Source organism: Ciconia boyciana, chromosome 7 (assembly GCF_034638445.1).
Source record: "Ciconia boyciana chromosome 7, ASM3463844v1, whole genome shotgun sequence".
NCBI lineage: Eukaryota > Metazoa > Chordata > Aves > Ciconiiformes > Ciconiidae > Ciconia > Ciconia boyciana.
In genome coordinates, this window is record NC_132940.1 from 24,988,296 (window position 1) to 25,009,122 (window position 20,827).

At 35.8% G+C, this 20,827-nt stretch overlaps 1 protein-coding gene across 5 annotated transcripts in view; it reads right to left on the bottom strand.

Annotated features, from left to right (window-relative positions):
• Positions 1-20,827, bottom strand: part of CAMSAP2 (calmodulin regulated spectrin associated protein family member 2) — a 92,857-nt gene that overhangs the window by 45,538 nt on the left and 26,492 nt on the right. For all 5 annotated transcript variants that reach the window (XM_072866525.1, XM_072866529.1, XM_072866527.1 and 2 more), the window contains one exon: positions 353-514. In XM_072866525.1, coding sequence (XP_072722626.1) covers positions 353-514 — 162 coding nt within the window. The remainder of the gene's footprint in view (positions 1-352; positions 515-20,827) is intronic.

The window sequence follows — 20,827 nt, forward strand, 5'->3', positions numbered from 1 at the left end:
TTTTAAATCATGATAAATTACACAATAGGACAACTCTAAGAGCCAAAAAGAGACCCTCGAGCAGCCATCATGGCATCTCAACATGACAGTGACTGCTAAGATGTTATATGCAATGTATATTATAGTATTTTTTTTAGACTTCCCATTTATTTGGTTCACATAACATATTTAACTGACTTCTGCAAACTTTGCTTTTTATTATCCATACACAGCAGAAGATACTATACATACGTATATCTGTATCAGACACAGTCTTGATATACCTACATACATACATATCCTACCCACTCATCTCTAATCGAATCATATAGACTACAAAGAAAATCACAGCTTGCTTTTCCAGTACTCATACCTTGTTTATCCAGTACATTACAGCATCCTCAATGTCATAAGGTAGATCTGTAGCTTGGAAGAAGGATGAATACTGCTGAGTGCATGCAATCACTTTCTCAATGCTGATCATCTCTACAGTATATGCCATCATAAGAGTATCGATCATGGCCAAGTGAGCACTCTACAAAAAGAAGCAGCAATACCCAATTAGTTTGCAAATCAAAAGATCACTTTTTACATGTAGTTTCTGAACATAGCCACGTACATGCAAATACCAAAACTGTAAATGCTACAAGTTTTCTTTTGGTTGTCAGTTTTTGAATAAAAGACAAATGAAGACAGACACATATAACAGATTTGAGAACATAATACAAAGCACATTAATTAAAAAAAAATGCTTATTGCAAATTAAAATAACTTCTATAACAAAATTAACACCAAAAATAAAGAACTGGAAATGGAAACAATATGCAATTTTAATGATTCAAACATTACATCACTTTTAACAGAGCTAAAGAGATCTTTTAAATTTGTCACCCTAGCAAAAACAAAAACCCCTGCTTGATCAATGTTATTTGTACTGGAAATAAAAGCTGAGACTGCCTGGTAAACAACCTTCATCATCATGAAAATGTTGCATTAGTAAGTGGAAGTTTATCTATTTTTAAAGTCATAATCCAGGAAGAAGACACAATTATACTAATCTTAAGTAAAAAACCAACACGATAGAAAATATCTAATTTCTAATTATCTTATGCAGATGCAGCTATATATGCACAACTAGGTTTAAAATAAGCCTATACTGATAAATAAAATACAGCTTCTGTTAAAAGAGAAGGTATGTTTCTCCTGGTGTTGTTATGTATTGAAAGACAATGGCTATTTCACAGTTTGTAATAATTAAAAACAAACAAAACCCCCCCCCAAACCAACAACAAAAGAGAGGATGACAACCAGGATTTACATTAGATTCTTGTGACTGAATAAGAAAATGATGGTGGTTTGTAGAGGCAGTGCCTACAGCTAAACAGATTTGTTTCTGCTTCACGATAAGGACAACAGCAACAGCTTTCTAAGTATTAAGCAACATTTCCCACAAACCAGAACAATTTCCAAAGACAGTATTTTTTAAAAACATTGGCTTTAAACACAGCTCACTATGCAAACAAACATCCCAAACACTTGCTAACACCATCACTTCAATTCTATAAAAAAATCTTAATATAAACATCTCACAAGGTAGCTATAACAGCCATGGCAACAGCAATGAACAACATGAGTCACATAGCAATATGCTATCTAATCATTATAGTTAAGGTAGTACATGCATATCATTTATTCCAGAATTCCCAGCAGGAAAAAGATGAACAGATCCAGCCTTTATGCTGCCCTTAGTGTTTTATCACCAATGAGAAGTGATGATGCTGGCCTCAGAAGCAGGCAGCAGCACATACCCGTTTTTTTTTAAATGCAGTTAAATTGCTTTGTTTGACAAAAAGAGGCAAACTATACTTAATCTACTAAAGACATTCACAAAACTGTTCCTGACAGCCAGCCTTCCTGGGATGTGCTTATTCTCTTTGGATCCTGGATTTGACCTGAGAGCTCCCTGTCTGCCACACACTCCATCCATGCTCCTAGCACAAGTAGTGCAGCTAGGCTAGGAACTAGCCCCTCTTCACTCCTGCCACCATTGATTGACTTATTCAGAATAAACTCTTTTCACCATATTCATCCGCCTTATGAATTTATTTACAGACCTTTAGAGGACAATTACTGATACAAGCTCCTAGGTGTGGATGAAGGGAGGAGCTGGGGAGCTGAATTCTTGCCACCCAAAGTATTTAAGAAGGAAAAGACAGAGTATTGCCCATGACCAGCCTCCTGAGTAACCTGCACTCCAGTGTGAAATACGGTAATTCTATATGTAGATACAAAAGAGTCACTCCTTTGTTGGCCCAGCAAAGCAGTGCAGAGAAGGAGTTCAGATAGAGTATCACATTAACTACTAGTAAAGTCCCAAAACCTTGTGAGGGATTGCAGAGCCTGGGTCAGCCATACAAATCCATGCAGTTCTGCAGGAGTTTCCAACTCAGATTGCAAAAGGGTAGTTTAGCAAGTGCAAAACAGGAAGGAAGAAGGGAAGACTTGTATTGTCTCTGACATCCAGAGGTCATTGCTCTAATGGTCTTTTCTTGCTATGTCTTTGTTGCCTAGCCTGAATGGCACCTAGGTTAAAACCTTGTGCCATTTCCAGAACCTCCCCAGAAAATGAAATGGAGATACTAAAATAGCAAGAGAATGCTGGATTTGCTTTTTAAGAGGAGGTAGTGCACAAAATGCATTTTCCAGCCAGACATAAGTGAGGCCTCATAAGGAGTGCTACTGCTAGAGGTATCCTAAGAGTCATCTGTGCTGATCCAGAACCGCTCGGACCGCCTGCTGCACAAGAAGATTGTTTTCATCCCCTGCCTGCAGGGTGGACACAGCCTTCCAGTTGAGGTCTGACAGCCAAGGAAGCTCCAAGAAGCTTTAGAAGCAGAATCTGCTCCCCGAACTGTAGATCCACAACTAGTTCACTGGCCACTGTGCCTGTGCTCTGGGACCAGCCTGCAAGAAAAGCAATCACTGGCAACTCTCCCAGAAGGAATTTAGTAGCCTTCACCTCCCATGCTGGATCATCAGTTTCTCTGTAAAACTTGATCACGCCTATGAAGGGGATTGCCAATGGAGAGACAAAGCCACTGAAGTGTTGCTAGAACTGCCAAGACGCTCAATACATTACAAATACAATAAGAAAATTAAATTATTTACAACTAGCTAGCCTTGTCACATTTTCAATGTTTCTAGCAAATTATTAATGAACTGCAAACCACTTAAGCAAACAGAGGGAACAATGAAAGGGCTGACCTTAGATAATACTCTGTACTATCAAAACCAAATGTAATAAACTTTTACCCACACTGACTGGATCCATGTCACAACTCTTTATTTTATATAAGCTATCAAATACAAGCATCTTCAGAGTCTCAAAAGTTACTCCAAATTCTTTTCTTTATAATCCAGGCAGGATGCTCAAAAGGAGATTTTTTTAAAATTAGTAAATTAAAAAAAAAAGAAGAATTTGAGTCAACTTGCATCTATTATCCTGAGAAATAAACTACCAAATTGCTGTTTTTCCCAGTTAGCAAAATCAAATTTTATTTTATAAATAATTTCTTCACTAATAAAAATACTTAAAACTATTAACATCTATGAATTTTCCCCTCAGAAAATTGCAAGCAACCAAATAAGCACATAAGATAACTTATACCTAAAATAGTTTTGGATTTTTTTTTTTTTTTTAAAGGAGGAACAGAGAGAAAGAGAAAACTATTCAATTCCACATACAGCTTACTGGTTTTCTTCCACTTACTCTGGAAAGAGTCAGACAAGCTGCATTCTTTTACATCTTTTAATTCACTATGCTCAATAAGAAAGACTAAATTAAAAACTGCACTACAAAAATAGTATCCTACTGTTCCAAATACGGGGTTTATCAGCATAACTGCTGAAGTTCTCTAAGAAAACAATTTTTTAAAAGTTCTACTGATAGTCAATAAAGTGCCATTTGTTGGACATTTCTCACTGAACAGCATATTTTATGTACAGCTGAAAAAGCGAGAGGGAGAGGTAACTTTTACTAGTCAGATCCACAATTATGACTGAATTATGACACAAGGAAGCAACCTTTCATATCTGAGGGGGAAATACAGATATCATTCTGAGCTGGGCAGCAACTAGGATCAGCTGCTCAGCAATGTCTTCTTTATCTGGACAAGCCTGTAATACAATGCCTGAAGGAACTCCTCAGGAGCTGCTGATGACTGGTACCACGACGGTACTCTAAATGCTGCTATTTCCTCCAAGATGTCAGCATTCTGACATGCAGCATAAAAAAACCCAGGCAGGATTTCATGCTATCACATACCTCCCACATCCAGAACTGCAGAAAGACATATTTGAATAAGGACGCATGATTGGGGGGGATAAAAATCATCATTTTTTAAGAGAAATAATAAAAAAATCAGTAACATTAAATTACACAGAGTAGAACACAAAACCATTAGAGAAATATCTTTTAAAAAAAATCAAGATCAACACAGCAGCAGTGAACAACACAGGGAGTAATACACTGTTTTATCACAAAACTGTTACGTAGAGGTTTGGTTTAAGCCAATTCAAAAAAATGTCTTCATTCTTTGATCATTTCACTACAATGGTGCAAAGTACTAAAGTCTTACATGGCACACTACAAACATAGAAAATGCTGGATTCTTAGAGGTATTTTATTTTCTAAGACACAAACATGGTTTTGTCTTTCCCAGCTACACCCTGCATGGAACACAAGAGTTTTAATTTACTAATCTTTACAATCTCATGTAATTACTAGTTAGTTTCTGCAGCTAAAGGTTCCACAGCTTTATTTTCTACTGCTGAATAGTTCAGTAAGAAGCTTACTGAACTGTAGAAGAAAAATTATTCTGAGCATGACTGCTAATGCTTTCTCTGTCTGCCTAGTCTTTGATTACAGAGCTTGCTCCACCTCCCTTGAAGAACTGCAAACAACTTCATTAAAAAGTGTACTAAGCAAGAGGTGTATATGATACTGTACACACAGATACTTATGGATAAATACCACATATTATAGACAGCATTTATATTATTACCTACTACTATGGGTATTTCTCATATTCTATTAAACAATATTCAAGTCAGGAGTTCTCTTTTGACCTGCCCCTTCAAGGAAAACCATAGGCAAAACCATTTCCCACTACATTGCTTGAAGAAAGGGGCAGAAAGAAAACAGAGGATATGATTGTTATCCTCATTCTAAAATAAATAAATAAATTACTCTTTCCTTGAGTCTTTTATTGAAAGAAAAAGTCCCCTAATGTCACTATGCTTTGGAGAAGAGATTTGATCTTTGACAGAATATGGCTTTTGTAAACAGGAATATGTATTTCTGTTCTTATTGAAGTTGGTTGTGCTTCAAGAATTTTTTGACAAGAATTTTGTGAAGGAATTTGGTCATATTTAAAAAAAAAAAGTCTTCACAGTGTAGTTCTCACTGGCACAATAAACACATATTTCTAGCTAAATTCCCTAAAGATTTTGCCTACACTGGATCGGGCACGTGAGCTAAGAACAGAAGAGATCAGCTCTCTATAATTAGTTAGGAGAATATTTATACCACCTTTGTATCTATAGTTATGCATGTAACCAACTGTTTCTACCTGCTGAAAACAGAGGTTTTGGATCCAGATACTTCTCACGATACAGTAAAAAACAGTAACTTGAGCCGCTTACTTCAGTCAACAGTAACGTACAGATTAAATTCCATGGGCTTGATGAAACTTACTCTGAAGATATTAGATACAAGTAAGCACTAAGATTACAAATATGTTGAATGTTTGGTGTATTCCTAAAAATAATTGATCTGTTAATGCTAACTGTAACATTTGTTAAATTAAAACTGAAATTCCCATTAATGTTCTGCCAGTATATACTAGTTCTTAAATTAACGTTACATGTCCTTGTATGATTATTACCACAGATTGTTTGTTATCAAGACAGAGCAAAGATAACTAGAAAGAAACAAAGCAAGGAAGAGAATACAGAAACTAAGAGATCATCTCCACAAAAACAGTCACTGAATTTATAACTGCTAGAAGGTATTGATCATGTGGAATAACCATTATAGGACATGTACTTAAGGAGAAAAGACAGGTAAAAACAGAGTTGCTGATACGCAGAGTAAAAGAAAGACAAGAACAGCAGGTGAGTAAGAGATTAAACATACAAGACAACCGCACAAAAAGGTGTGCCAAGAGCACTGTGAGGATCTCCTTCTGCACCACGCTAACACACATCTCTGAAACAGGCTTTCTTGCAGATTCTGTGAACGGCACAGTTTGAGGAGGCTGAGTAGCTTTAGCCCCCAGGCACCCTTTCCCAAAGACCCTCCCCTAGATAATCCAAGTCTCAAATGAATCTGCTAGCATAATGAGATACCACCTAAATTCCAAGTCTCAACTAAGAGTGGAAAATTGCAGAATTCCAGCTCAGGGAAAGCACAGGCCCAGGCTCGATACTGCAGGAGGTGAGGAAGGAATTCATGAGCAGAGCCAGTAGGTTATAACTCTATTACAAAGCTACTTCAAAGCTAGTGCCTCATTTCACCAACATTCCTATAGTAAAATGAAGACAATTCTAATCCTACAAAGGAAACAACAGTTTTAAAAGATTTCGATCAACAAAATGGAGCAGTCTGAAGCAGTCAGTTCTGCCCATCTTCAATGATTTTTTTGACCCAATTCTTCTCTAGCCTCACACAGTACTTATGTCTAGCACAATTCTAAAACAAGTTGTCTAGTTATTCTTGTCCTGCAATGGAATGATCATGTCGAATTACCTCCTCACTGCATTTTCATGAAGAACAAGCGCTTGACTGATAAGATGCTTGTTCAGCAAGAACAGGCATTACTGACTCATGCTAACACATCATAGCAGGTTCTGCAAGGTAGAGGGAATGGTTTTTACTTTCAGTATTTATTATAATCTTCTATATTTGGTTAACTTCTAAAGTTTAGTAATCAATTATATGTATATATATAAAACATCATCATTTGACTGACTATACACATCTGACATGGGAAATGTAATTCAATTCTAAAAAAAGGATTTGTTAAGTACAGATACTTTCCGAGTTAAGCATTTTGGTAGCACTTTCAAGTTCTTCTACCTTAGGTTTCCTCATTATACTTGTTAGGGAATTTAATAATTTGATCTATTAACTCAACCTTAACTAAATCCTTACAGACATTCCCAGATTCTTTCTGAATCACACAACCAAGTGAGACCTTGCCCCACTCCAGGTCACAGTGAAGCAAAATACCTGCACAGCATGTACTGGAATCAAGAACCAGCAAATGGTGCTCATCACCTTATTTTTATTTTGTCATATTTTATAGTTTCACACTACCTATTTTGATTTTTATTTTTAAATATACTTAACAATTACTCCAGAAGTTGCCCGTATCCTATTATTGGAAGAATCAGGTGCCTAATGGTAAAAACCGCAAAGGCACTTCAGTGCCTTTATGCCAAGTACTCCATGTTTCAAAAATAAAACATTTGTAGTTGGATAGGTTAAACTGAGAAGTTAATGTAGGATAACTGATAACAAGATAGTTATACACATTTAGAGGAATAAATAGCATCAGCCTCAAATTTCCCAGAGTATTTTGTTTTTGCAGATAATTAAGGATTTTCCTAGATCACACTGTCAAATCCTGTCCAGATAAACCAGAAACAAAAATCCCTTACAAAAGTTTATATTCTGTTACCTGTGTGCACTGTCTCCTTGCTCTTATGCTCTGGACATCTAAATCAAGAACAAGCAGTTATTATATAAAATACCATCTGAATTTCTTCTGTCACAATGATCTCCACCAATCTTTGAAGAATACAGGAGTAGGACAAAGAGAAACAGGGCTTTGGTTATAAACCAACTACATCCATATATAAGTAAAAAGTAGTTCCTTCTTTCTGACTCACTCATACCTGCATAGTAATGACATTATAAGCAGTGGTTTAACTTCTCTGCCAGCTCAGCTAAAACACCTCCAGAGGCAGTTATCACCAGGAAGTATTCAACCCTGTTCATCTCTGAACATCTGCTGAAGGAACACAACCTTAGGAGTGCTGAAGAACTACCACTTCCTCATGGAGATGCAGGAGCAGTCACAAGACAAGCGGGTTGCTACAGAATTTGGGGTGAAGAGTTCAGGTTTGGGTGATGTGCTATAAGTACATAAGAGAGGAAGTTAGAAAGGGGAGAGAAAAGAAGCTGAGGTCCCAAAATATGTAGGGCTGGGGTACTAACTCACGGAGATGAGAGTGGAGGAGGAAACAGAGGCATGTCTTCTCCAGTGCATGACTTAACCTGGCACTGTGCCACAGCATGCTACAAGTCCCACTGACAAAGCCACTCAGAGCCACTGCTCAGTATGTTATCAGAGCAGACTAGTTTTGAAACTTTGCAGCATAGACTTCTAGTTAATCCATTTCACAGTTAAATATTGATAGACATTTCTGAATGGCAGCTTTTGTTGCTCAGGTAATTGATATAACATGCTTTCTGACTAATCTGCATTTCTGTTTTGCCTTTTTCTTAATATGAAACTAGTTAGTTACTCTCACACTTTATCTCACAATCCTTGTAAGGTTTAAAGCATTAAATGAATGTAAAAGACCCATCTGGTAGAAGTCATGCCATCAACTAGATATTACAACAAAAATTTATTAAGATTTTGCCTAAAGTAGTACAGAGGATGAAATTTTACATAATTCTCAACATCTAACACATCTCCTTCTACTGCCCAGTGGCCTTGGGTTCTAATGAACTAAGGTCTAATAATGAGCTCTTCTGCACACAGTACTAATGAGAGTGGGAGAAAAATGATGCCTTAATTACAGTGATGAATAGTGGAATATACTGGTTTGTTCAATTGCTATGTTTGACACAACAGAGATTGGAAGGTTGATTACTCATTGCAATTTAGGATGAGTCTCAATTTGAGATGGAATGTAAGAAGTTTCTCATTTTCTACAATTTGCTGGAAAGGAACTCAAATAATATTTGAAAGAAAGAACTTAGAAACCTACACAAACTTAGACCAACCCCCTTCCCAAACCAGGTCCAACTAGCTCAGATTTCTCAAGGACTTCTCCAGTCAAATTTTTAATATCAACAAGGATGGAGAATCTACGACCACTTTGGGCAACCACCTAATGTCTTCCATCACGTTAGAGTTAGCTGGTATCCTTCTCAGTACAAAATCCCAGCCTCATGGTATATATATGGCTAAACTACAATGTAGAGAAAGACTCCGTAGCTCTCATTTGCTTCAAATCCTGAGCTCTCAATATCACTATATTTGTATCAAGCTTTTTTTTTTTTTTAATAAAGGTAAACACAGAACACCGCTTTCCTACAAGAGGAGAGACGAAGTTAACTGCGATTCCCTCACTTCTCAAATCAAAAAAGGATCAAAGTAGGGCCAAATTACTAATGGAAATCTCCAACTAAATTCCAGGATTGTTGCTAAAAAACCTGCAACTCACCCAAAGCCCAGCTGAACACTGCAAGTTGCCATGCTGCTCTGTTACAATATAAACCCAGAACACCTTCAATAAAAGTGTATAAAGATGCAGACTTTAATTCAGCAAAATTCAGCCTACCACATAAAACCTAAGTTGTTACAAGACAGTGTGAGAAGTTGAAAACAAACAGGATGCTATCTTTCAAGGGGGAAACAAGCTTGAATTTTTGCATGAAGAACAATATAAAATGTTCCTACATTTTCATCTGAACAGGCTCCTTATAATTTTCCTTCTGCTTTTCTATGTATACCCTTACATATAATTTTTTAATGTTTTGTTTACTAACATTATGGTGAGATGGTTGCATCTGCACAGTTCTGGGACTGGCCTTCCAGGGTAAGATTTTAACTCCTACGTTTTACTTAATTTCCTCAGGAAATGTGCTTCCCAGCTGCAATTTATGTGAGAGACTTGCCAAAATACAACACTAGAAATACAGACTAAATCGCTCAGGGAAGGCATTTTAAGAACAACTTTTAATTATAAACAAGAGATTTGGGTTTTTGTTGCAAAACTCATCTTTGTTTTTGAGAAGTGACCATCCTTCTTGGTCCAAATTCGTATTTTTATTGTATGCTGGGGAAATGTGTATCTTTTAGCATCTTAAATAAAACAAAAAAAATTAGTGTTGAAGCTAATGCCTCTGACATGTAAGCACGCAAGACCTAGGGACAACTTAATTCTGTCACATGTCAAATATCACCATATTTTTATAAAGCTGCTGCTCAAGAACCTATGAAATGTTTCTGTGATTTTTGTTAAACTGCTGATGTACAAAAATCTATTTTTAGGACAGAAATATGAGAAACTTTCTTAGGCTTACCTTTCTTTGTTGATCTAGCAAAATATTGGCTAAAGAAATCAAAGCATTATGTCTGGTCATTTCAACATACCATCTTCAAAAAAAGAGGAAAACTAGCTTCAATTTTTATATGAAAACATAATATGAAGTCTTCCTGCATTTGCATACAAAGAGGCTCCTGATAATTTCCTTGCTGTTTCTTTATTAACCATAAAATGGGCAGAGAAATAAGGTCATCACACTCATTACTGTAATGGCAATTACATGAAGAATAGGAGTTATTTGACATTTTCCTCAAAGGTTTATAGGAATATCACATTTATAGACCACAACACAGCACAGTAAGACATGAGAGGGAAACTGACCTCGTCCAACATTTTCTTCTAAAATAACAGCGAAGGTCAAAAGAAATTTCCCAGTCTCCTACTTAAATGAACCCTATCAGCAGCGTTCAAGAAATTAAAACAGACACAGAAAATTATACTGATCACAAGAAACCTGTTTCTCTATGGCTGTTAATGTAGTAAAACCTTGTAAGTGACAAGCTGCTGACTAATAGCATTACTAAATCAGACAGCTGACCAACATTTTTTCATCTACTTATTAAAGGATTGTGACAGGCCAGCCACAACAGTGGCTGCTAAACAACGACATGGTCCACAGTGATGTTATACCGGAAGTAGGAAAGGTGCATTATGGCTGTTTTGACAAATATATTCAAAAGCCTTTCCACTTGTTTGGTTAATCTGGACTAAACACCAAGCTTTAAGACAGATCTTGAACTTCTAAAGTAAAGTAGGGCTTCTTCAGAGAAAGACTCATACATACACACACATAGGCATAGAACCATTATTTTACTGTAAACTTTATGATCTGTTGTTTCATCTTCCCAACAAATTCTGTACTCAGGTATATAATTTATACTGAAAAAAGAGCAATCTAGAGCCTTCACAGAGATCCTGCTGTACCAATAATCCTTTTTAATAGATTACTTGCACCCAGGGATGTCCACTTCATCCACTGCTGTGGATTTTTGCAGGACATCTGGCTGTAGTCCCCATCACTATAAGCTTCTGCTAAGCATAGGGCCATACAGGCTATGTCTGCGTCAGGAACTGCTGCAGATCAACAGAAGAAGATTGGTAGACAGAAGAGGGTTGTGCTGAGGATGGGATACCTACAATACAGACTTCTGTTGTCAACCATCACTCCACTTGGAAAATAATCTGGAATTTAAGCAGTTTACAAGTAAGGTAATGGATTGTCTTTCTATCAGCTTTTCAAAAAAATGGGAAGGTCAATGAAATAGTAACTAAAGCTTTTCTTAAAACTTACTTCGGTGAAGGCATGAAAAATAGTTATAGATATGACACCATCTTCATTAAGTACATTTTCTTTACAAGAAAACTTTCTTTTTAAAAATGAAAAACGTAATTAGCTTGTGGCCTACACATAGAAAAGACTAGAATGTTCTTTTCCAAAGAATTAAGATAGAACAAGAGACCATTGTGAACTAGAGACTACTCAGTTAACTGGCAACCAAGGTAAACCGATGCCCGTTCTGATCCTTCCTGAGTATCTGTTTGTAAACTGATACTTTTGATGGCATGAAAATGAATTGGAAGAGTCTCTCTCCTCCATCTCCCTTTGGTTATGAAATAACTGCCAGTTTGTAAGTCTACTGAAAGATTAAAACAACAAAACACAGGATCATGTTCTCATTCCTCATGCCTTTTTGGTTCATAATGTTATTCCAGGACGTGCTGCATAATTAGTAGCTCTCAAAACAGTAAAGTCAGTTGCAGCAATAACCTAATCACATTGTAGTAAACAACTATTTTCTTTGGCAAAATATCACTCCTCCTTTTCTCCCCAATGAAGGCAAGCTGAGTAAGAGGGCAGGGTGATAAATGAAACAAAACAGAGAAAACAGCTGAACAGAAAAACACAATACAGAAACATGAAAAATGGTAACTCCTACCTATCCTTTCATTTTCAAAATAAGACATTTCAATGACTTAAGATGGCGATTACTAGAAAGTATTCGCTGTGCTTCCAAGAACAGCACTAAATACAAATAGTATTATTTGAAGCCTCTGCTACAAGCACAAGATACATCAGCGCATGCTGTCCAGAAACCACACAAGCCCTTCGCATAATGATGAAATCTTTGCTTCAGCAAAAGGAATGATCCCCATACATGAACCTCAACTATTAAATCACCTTGTTAACTGGGAAAAGGAGGGGAGACGAAAGGAGGGAAGGAACAGGAAAGGAAAGTATTTTATAGATGTCCTTAAATGATGGATTCAGAGACCAACAGCTGTAAACATTAAGTTCCATCAGCAGTGCCACATACTGCCATGGAAGGATCAGTACAGGCCCCATGCAAATGACAGGTAGGGGTGTAGTGCGTTTAAAAGCATGCGACTCCTGGCAAGTCAGGCAGTTTGACTGATTAGCTACACTATTTTGTCAGTCAAAAGAGTACAACCACAGGACAAAAATCTTTGCTGGGCAGTTTGGGTGTTGAACGTTTGGAGAAACTGAAAACAGTTCTGTTTGGAAGAATTGGAGAATAAGGTGGTGTGAATAGTAAGGACTGCAGAGGAATGACATCAAGCCAGGCCAAAATCTCTGGAGAGGTACTGCCACAAGAATTTCACTGATGGATTTTTTTGATTGGACTAAATAAAGCAAAGAAAATCAGAAATTGTTGTTTCCTGATTTTTTCTTAATTTCTGAATGCCTCATTTTGCTCTGTGTTTTAAGTTCGTTTGTGGTTTGTTTGGGGTTTTTTCCATACCTCCTTCTCATTAAAATTATAAATGGACTGACATCTGTTCTTTCTTTTCAAGCATCCAAACTCTGTAATCCCATAATCCTTAAATGGGAAAGGATGATCATTGAGAAACTTGTCTGAACTACATGTGAGACACATTACTGGACATTTTAGCAACCAATTTAAAATCATTGGCTTCAAGTATGTTATATCAGAATTGAAGGCAGTATCTGTAACTTATGTTACAGGTATAGGTAACTTATGTTACCTAAATACCCAAAGGAAAATTTTATCAAACCTAAACAGGTGGCTGCCTGCACAGGCAAGTCAATCTGTAGTATTTCAAAAACTAAAAATCGAATATTGTGATAGTACAAGATGGAATGGACACTATTGGAAAAGCTGGTATATAATTCTCACTAAAGAAATATCACAGCACATTTATGGGTCACAAGTAACAGGCAATATACTTTACAGTGTCTACCTGATCATCCAAAACATAGGATAAATCCAAATCAGTAAGCAGTTTTGCCAAAGAAAATTCTTACAGTACAGGTTATAGATATGAAAGACTGGGCAGAAGACCTTAATCTGTATTAAAAATTAAAACTTGTCAATATTTTAAAATGTACTTTAAAACATAGTTTAGATACTTCGGCGTTTGCTTAATAATGTTAATTACTCTGCCATATAGGAAGTATAACAGTAAGCTTAACTGTTGTTGCTCAGTTGGTTTCTCATTTCTCAATATTTTACTCTATCATAAACAACAATGAGGATTTTTATTTGCTTATTTCCTATACTTTTCCATAGGTGACAAAACTCATTAGTCTTACAGCCATTAAGTAATACAAACCCACTCCCCAAATACCATGCACTAGCATGCCAAGTGATACAGATTTTGATGCTAATCAGTCCTTTGGTGCATTTGTCATTTGCAGCATTTTCATAGTAATCAAGATTACAAGAAACATCACAAGAAAGTGTTAAAATTGCCCAATTTTTTTTTTGAAGTTGCTATTAAATATTCATTCCAAGTAGAACAAGAAAACAGATTATGTTACTCTCCAGAATACTTTGATTTATTTTTTCTGCCTCATGTCTTTGCTGCTCCAGATTATAAAGGTTACTCATTATAATTGCTTCTTTACTGCCATTCTCTTAGGTAATTTCCACTTGAATTGTAACATTTTGCAGTATTATCAGTCATATGTTCTATGTTATGGGAAACGTGACTATAAAGTGAACTATCATGTATAGCTACCTCTTTGGCACAGGATTTTTCCCTACCGTTCTTAACAGTATCTACTGTTAAGAATGCATTTCCAAAAGAACTTCTGTTATATTTCCACTGTTTATATCCAGGCATAGTCAAAACCTGCTGAAACATTCAAATAGTAGATTTTAATAAATTTAACCTGCATTAAAACTAAACACACCATTTGTAATTATTTTTCAAATAATTCCTAACGTGGACATACAGCTCACTGTATTCATCCTCAAACACAGAATAGTTGCTATTTTGAGACATAATACTTAAAAACTATGATAAAAAGTGATAAAAAGTCTTTTCCAAGTTGTATGTTGGATACATATGTACACACACCAAGCAAAGCAAAGAGGCACTACAGAGCCTCAAGAAACAACACCGGCTAGACAAATGCCAAGCTTACAAGAGAATGTACACATGGTTTCTCCCTGAACAGAGGACCCTGTGATATTTTAGCTTCCAGTAAGCAACGTGTACCTAGTATATAAAATGCAGCTACAGAGGATATATTAATTTAAAGCATTATTTTATTATCCCACAACAGATGAAAGGTACAGGTACAGAAGTCAGGGATCTCAGATGACTGAAGAACTATTTCACAAGCTTTTATTATTGATGAAGATCAACCATACATGCACCTGTAATCATCACTTTAAATAAAGTAAGTTTCATTTCATAAAGACAATTTCAAATTTTCATATTGCTGCAAAGAAAAATTACAAAAAGATAAAAACAATTAAGATAAACTGATAGGAATATTCATATCAGTACACATGCTTTCTACTGTGTCTGGCACCCTTCCTGTTCATTGTCTTTGCACTTGGGTGCAAAATAAATACTGACCATCAAAAAGCATATGGTGTAACACTTGCTATATAGTTCAGGTACTTCAAAATGAAGTATCAAATCCAAATCACTTTATTTTGATTGTGCCTTTTGCAGATGAGAAAGTAGCTGTTCAATGCAAGTTACTCATACCGAAAAAAAGATAAAACAACATCAGTTTTGCACTTTCAATGAACAAGCACAGAGAGGTTCAACCAGAGCAGCTACCACAGACAAGAGGAACATTAACATCCCTCAGTCCTTTCTTCTCTGTGCATTATAGCCTGCAACTTCCTGGTACCATCCCAGGATGTGCAGTCACACAACAGGAAATGTGCTTCCAGCTCCATCCTTCACCCAGGCGTGAGAGCAGCAAATCAGGCTGTATGCTGGGATGTTAGAGCTGTAGCAGGAAGCATTTTGAACAGTTTGCTGTTCAGATACTCGTTTCCCACATCCACTGCAGAAAAGGCTGCAGGCTGGCTGGCAGCCAACTTGACCATACCAATCTACCAAACAGCTTTGACTATAACTACGAAATGGTTCAAAATAAAGAAAAGGCATGATAATAGTGATTCTTCAAAACTTTTTACTTGGATACTATTTAAAATACTTCTGTCATTCATTAACATGACCTTTACAAAGGCTTTTGAATTAATCCCTAACTGACTATACTTTACATAAACTACACATTCTTTTGGCAACTCCAGGTATATCAATGACAGACTGTAAAAGTTATTTTGACTGCTGTCTTTATCTTAACTCTTTGGGTTTTGAGCAAAAGTGAAAAGAATGTTATAGGATGGGGACATGAACTGGAAAAATTAGGTTTTGGCCCTAGCAAAGCAAGCATGTAGTCACTAAAACATACTAATCTGAACAAGCTGATATAAAACACAAGATTCCTTAAGTCTCACCACTAAGGGTATGCAAAATATCAATCTGCCAATGCTTCTCATCTATATAGATGGCATATGATAGCCTACTACTCCAGTTACTCCCTTAAATCAAATAGTACAGATCCACAAGTTCTGATGATGACTGAAGCGCATGCTCATCTAATTCCATGCAACAGGATTTCAGATCTTGTTTTTATTGCTGTTTTAAGATTATGGTGGGAGGGAAAGAAAAATCACAAACAAAAAAGATTTCATGACTTTCTCGGAAGCCCCCTGGTAGCCAGCTGAATGTTCACAGCTTCACTCCTATGTTCAGTAATTTTGTGATCTTTAACTTCTGGATGTTTGTCTTCAGATGGTCTCGTCTGTCATAGAAGTAGTGACACCTCATTTTGCAGCCATAGTAAAAAGTCAACAGAAGCCAGTTTTAATGTATTAGAAGTGCTACCTAATGCTAAATGAACTAAAACTTAAGGCTCTTTACATTCTTAATGTCTTATTTCCCTACTTGTAGATTTGGCCCAATAACACTCTTTCATATTTGTTTATATCTACACATTTACACACACACACAAATATATCTATAGGAATAAGATGTCAGAGTAGCTTTGAATGCATGTAGTAAATAAAGTTACAACAGGTCTTAAACAATGAGAATGAATCAGTAATTCAAACAGCATTATCCCTTTGGGTTGTGAATGAGACAGGTTATCATATTGAGAGACTAACATTACACTTTTGCCAGAGTCCCAAGACTACAAATGAAAATGTCACTCTGGCTTTTCCTAGCTTTCTAGTATTTGGCATCGCCACTGATCTTCTACTTTTTCTTGGGCACAGTAAGATATAGAAATAATATTTCCAATTTAGTTTTTACAGATACTGTTGTCTATATTAAAAAATTAGTTTTTAAACAGATTATTTTTATAGAGTAATCAATCATTACAAACACCAGTTGTTTACCGTTCTAGACATTTGCCTAACAAGTCTTGTTCAGCTGTTTATAAACTTGGGACCTTTTCATTCCACTGTTACCCTGATCCAACAGGAAAACTTGCTGTTACACCCCGGTATTTCAACAAGACACTGGATGAAACAATTTAAACTCTCTCCTAATTACTGGTAATGAATGTACTGCCAAAATATAGTAGTGAATCTATTCATATTTGCACATATACTGCTATACAATTACAGTAAAACATGCTGCTTGATGAGATAAAGACAAACAATTCTTTCACAAAAATAAATAAATACTAAATAAATATATATAGGCCCAATTTTATAGTCCTGTCACTCAGTCTCCAGATTTTATTCTGTATTTGATTAATTTAATAAACATTTCCCTGAAATAGTAAGCAGCCCTCCCTACCTTAACCACCATCTACTGTATATTGAAATTTACAACAATCTAATCCACGGAAAAATAAGTGACCTACCAAGCTTTCAAATTTCACCTCAAAATATCATCTAGCTTTCAATATATAATCAGGTTCAAACTGCTTATGCAAATGCAGCTAATTGCATCCTCTAAAAAGGCATCTGAAATATGTAAAAGATTGCAAAAACAGTTTCTGTAAATATATAACAGAGTCTACTGTGACATGCTTTTTCATAGCCTCAAGTACAAAAGTTAACTTTTGAGACTGAATACTGAACTTTAAGAAGTTAAAAAGTTGTTAAACAACTCGTAACAAAAACTAATGTTTAAAATTACAGGAGTAAAATAAATTTCCACTCAAAGTGCACATATCTTGACGGCTCCAACGAGTTAGATTACTTTCAATGTATAGGGAAAAGGTGATATTTTTAGATAAGAGATAGAAGGACAAGAAGCAGAGAACTTGTTTGTATAATTAGTTTGTGACATCAATTCCAGGTAAAAGCCTAAGTCACTTTTTCCCTTTTCTACCCCATTACATTAGGGGAACAGTCATAATGATGTTATAAAACTAACCTTCTGAAAAATTCTAAAACTAAGAGAAATCTACTTAAAATATTTGGCAAATCACTAATTTATATCTAGTAGCATCTATCACATGCTCAGCATTATCATGACGTTGAAAAGAAACCCACCCTGAATCACGCAGCTCGCACCCTAAGACTGAGACAAAAGCAGCAGAGTAAGTTGACTGGACAGTATTTTTTTCTATTAACTATATATTGTATTAGATTTAAATGGATTTTAGATAAAGAAATAACCTAAGGGTGAAATAGTTCTTTCAAAGAAAAATGTCAGAGCTTGGGATGAAAAGAAGAGAAAACAAGTGAAATTGTGGGATAGATGTTATAAAGGAAGAACAGCCTCAACATTTTAAGAATTATGGATGAAGCTCTTTGAAATTTCCTCTGCTAAAAATACTGTAGAAAACAGTGATTAGCATGTAGTCACTGTATTTGTAAACACATTTTAAACAAGTACTAAAACTTAATTGTCAATTTCAGTAGGAATAAAACCGGACAAGTTCATAAAAGGAAATAACCTGGTATGTTGTTTTAATAAATACTATCTACATAAAAACATTCAGCCTTTTCAACTGAAAACTGAGTGACAGTTTTAAAGTCTAGGTGCATTGTGCAACTTTGCACAATTGTTAAAATATTTGTCACATTAAAATGCCAGACAAAGTACAATTCTGTTGTTATTTTGAAATTAGTTCTTCTAATAGTAGATCTTATTTGAGAAGTTTGGTAATATCCATTTCAGGTCAAATATAGATAAAATCTGAGATACACATTCACTTATATTTTCTAGTAATTCAAGTATCTTAACATAGATTTACATAACATTTTTTCTTAGGGAAAATGTACACCCTGAGACAGTATTTATTATATTTGCAGGCTTCAGACAATGTTTAGTGAAAAAACCAGCTCCTCACTTGAAGATTTTTCTTCCTCATACTCAAGCAATACTTTAAGATTAAATTCTCTGAAAGCCTCTGACACTCTCAACAAATATTCCCATTTGGAAGTGTCAGTTATTCTGTAAATAGAAGACTTCCAATCAATCCTTCCTGTACAGGGACCTGCTATTCTAATGAAAAGGGCTTAGAGAAGAGCAAATTGTGACCCTCATCTGTTACTGTTTTAGTTACAATGCTGCTGGCAGTGCAATGAAATAAAGTCCTGGAGATACTTTAGTGCCAATTTTGTAAAGAAAAGCAATTTCCTTGTTCTGTAGGTCCTGTACTTTGCCGATTAAAAAATAAGAATGAAGAAAAGGTTTTCTCCCCCTCATACAGTGCACAGCAACCCAACACTTTACAAAAGGAAGGCATTTTCCTGAGCTGTGCACCACAGAACTTCATTTTCACCTTGTTACTTCTCAAAGCTAACCTTTGTTTAAACACTTTATCACTGAATTCCATTTGAACTTAGTGTAATACTAGTCACTGGTATTAGTTTAATGTATAACTAGACTAACATTAAGTAATAAAATTTTAAAAGTTCAATTATTATAATCCATAATTTTCTTTAGTATAGTATTTTCCTGTTTTAATCACAATCCATTATTTTGCCCCCAGAAATTATGACAATAAGGTAAGAGATAATGGCATGTCTAGTTGCCAACAGATTAGCAATGTATTATTTTAATCTGTAAAGTACCACGTACACTGATGCCATTGCAAGAAGCAGAGGAGGAGAGGTGGGAGTTGTGCTGTGGGAGAAAAAAAAAATAAATTATCATCCTTCTGGAAAGAGATATTCCTGGCAATAGGCTTTTATCACACCATGCCTACACACAGATCTGGAGGTCTCTGCTTTATTGGGTTTGTCACAGATTGATGATGCCCTTTGGATAATATAACTGAAGCACTTTCAGGAAGCATCTCCAAGCACTTGGCTCTGGTTATCTTTTGGTAACGAAAAGGAGGAAAGTGGAAAGAAGTTAAGTTGCTCTACAACAATGAAGCTTTGTAGATTGATGGACTGTGTGCTCCTGTCTCAGGAGTAACTTCACTTCTCCTCCCACCCAGCTATCACTAAGTCTCCCAAAAAGATCCAGTTCCCATCCTGAGCCCTCTAATCTCTCCCATTTTCCCTGACCTACATCTTGAGGGCCTTCTTGAACTATTCTCAATATGTGCTGACTCAGGAAGGAAGCTCAGAGTCCATAGCTATTTGGTCTGCACTTCAGCCTTTCCTTTGGCAAAGGAGTGAATTTGGCTCGCTATCCTCTAGTCCAGCAGCTATCTCCAATATGCTTGTAAAAACTTGTACAAGAAAGATTTTGTAAAATAAATAACCAGTAGTAGATAGATATAGGCCATCCATAAGTGGAACAAAAGACAAAAACAAAATATCGTTTGACTAGGATTAAACTTGCAAATTCAGATAATATTTTAAATTCTTTTCAAAGAAGGGATGGGAAAGGTACAGAAGCAACGCAAAGAAAAAGAAATCAGCAGTGTATGCCTTCAGGAAAACTTAAAGGCAAATTTAGTCAGTGGTTATACTGGAAGAATGGTATTTTTCCAGATAAAATACCTAGCAGGGGGGAAAAGAAAAAAATCTAGAGGACTACAGTTTGGATAAGACAACAAAAGGGACGATACGGTCAAAAAATAATATATTTTAAAATAACATGAAAACAGTCTTGCATGATTTTAACCTTAATTTATTCATCAAGATGGTAGCTAAGATTAATTATTCTCTAAAAATAACTATGAACCAAGAGCTTCATACAGGAAAAAGTCATGTAACTGGCAGGA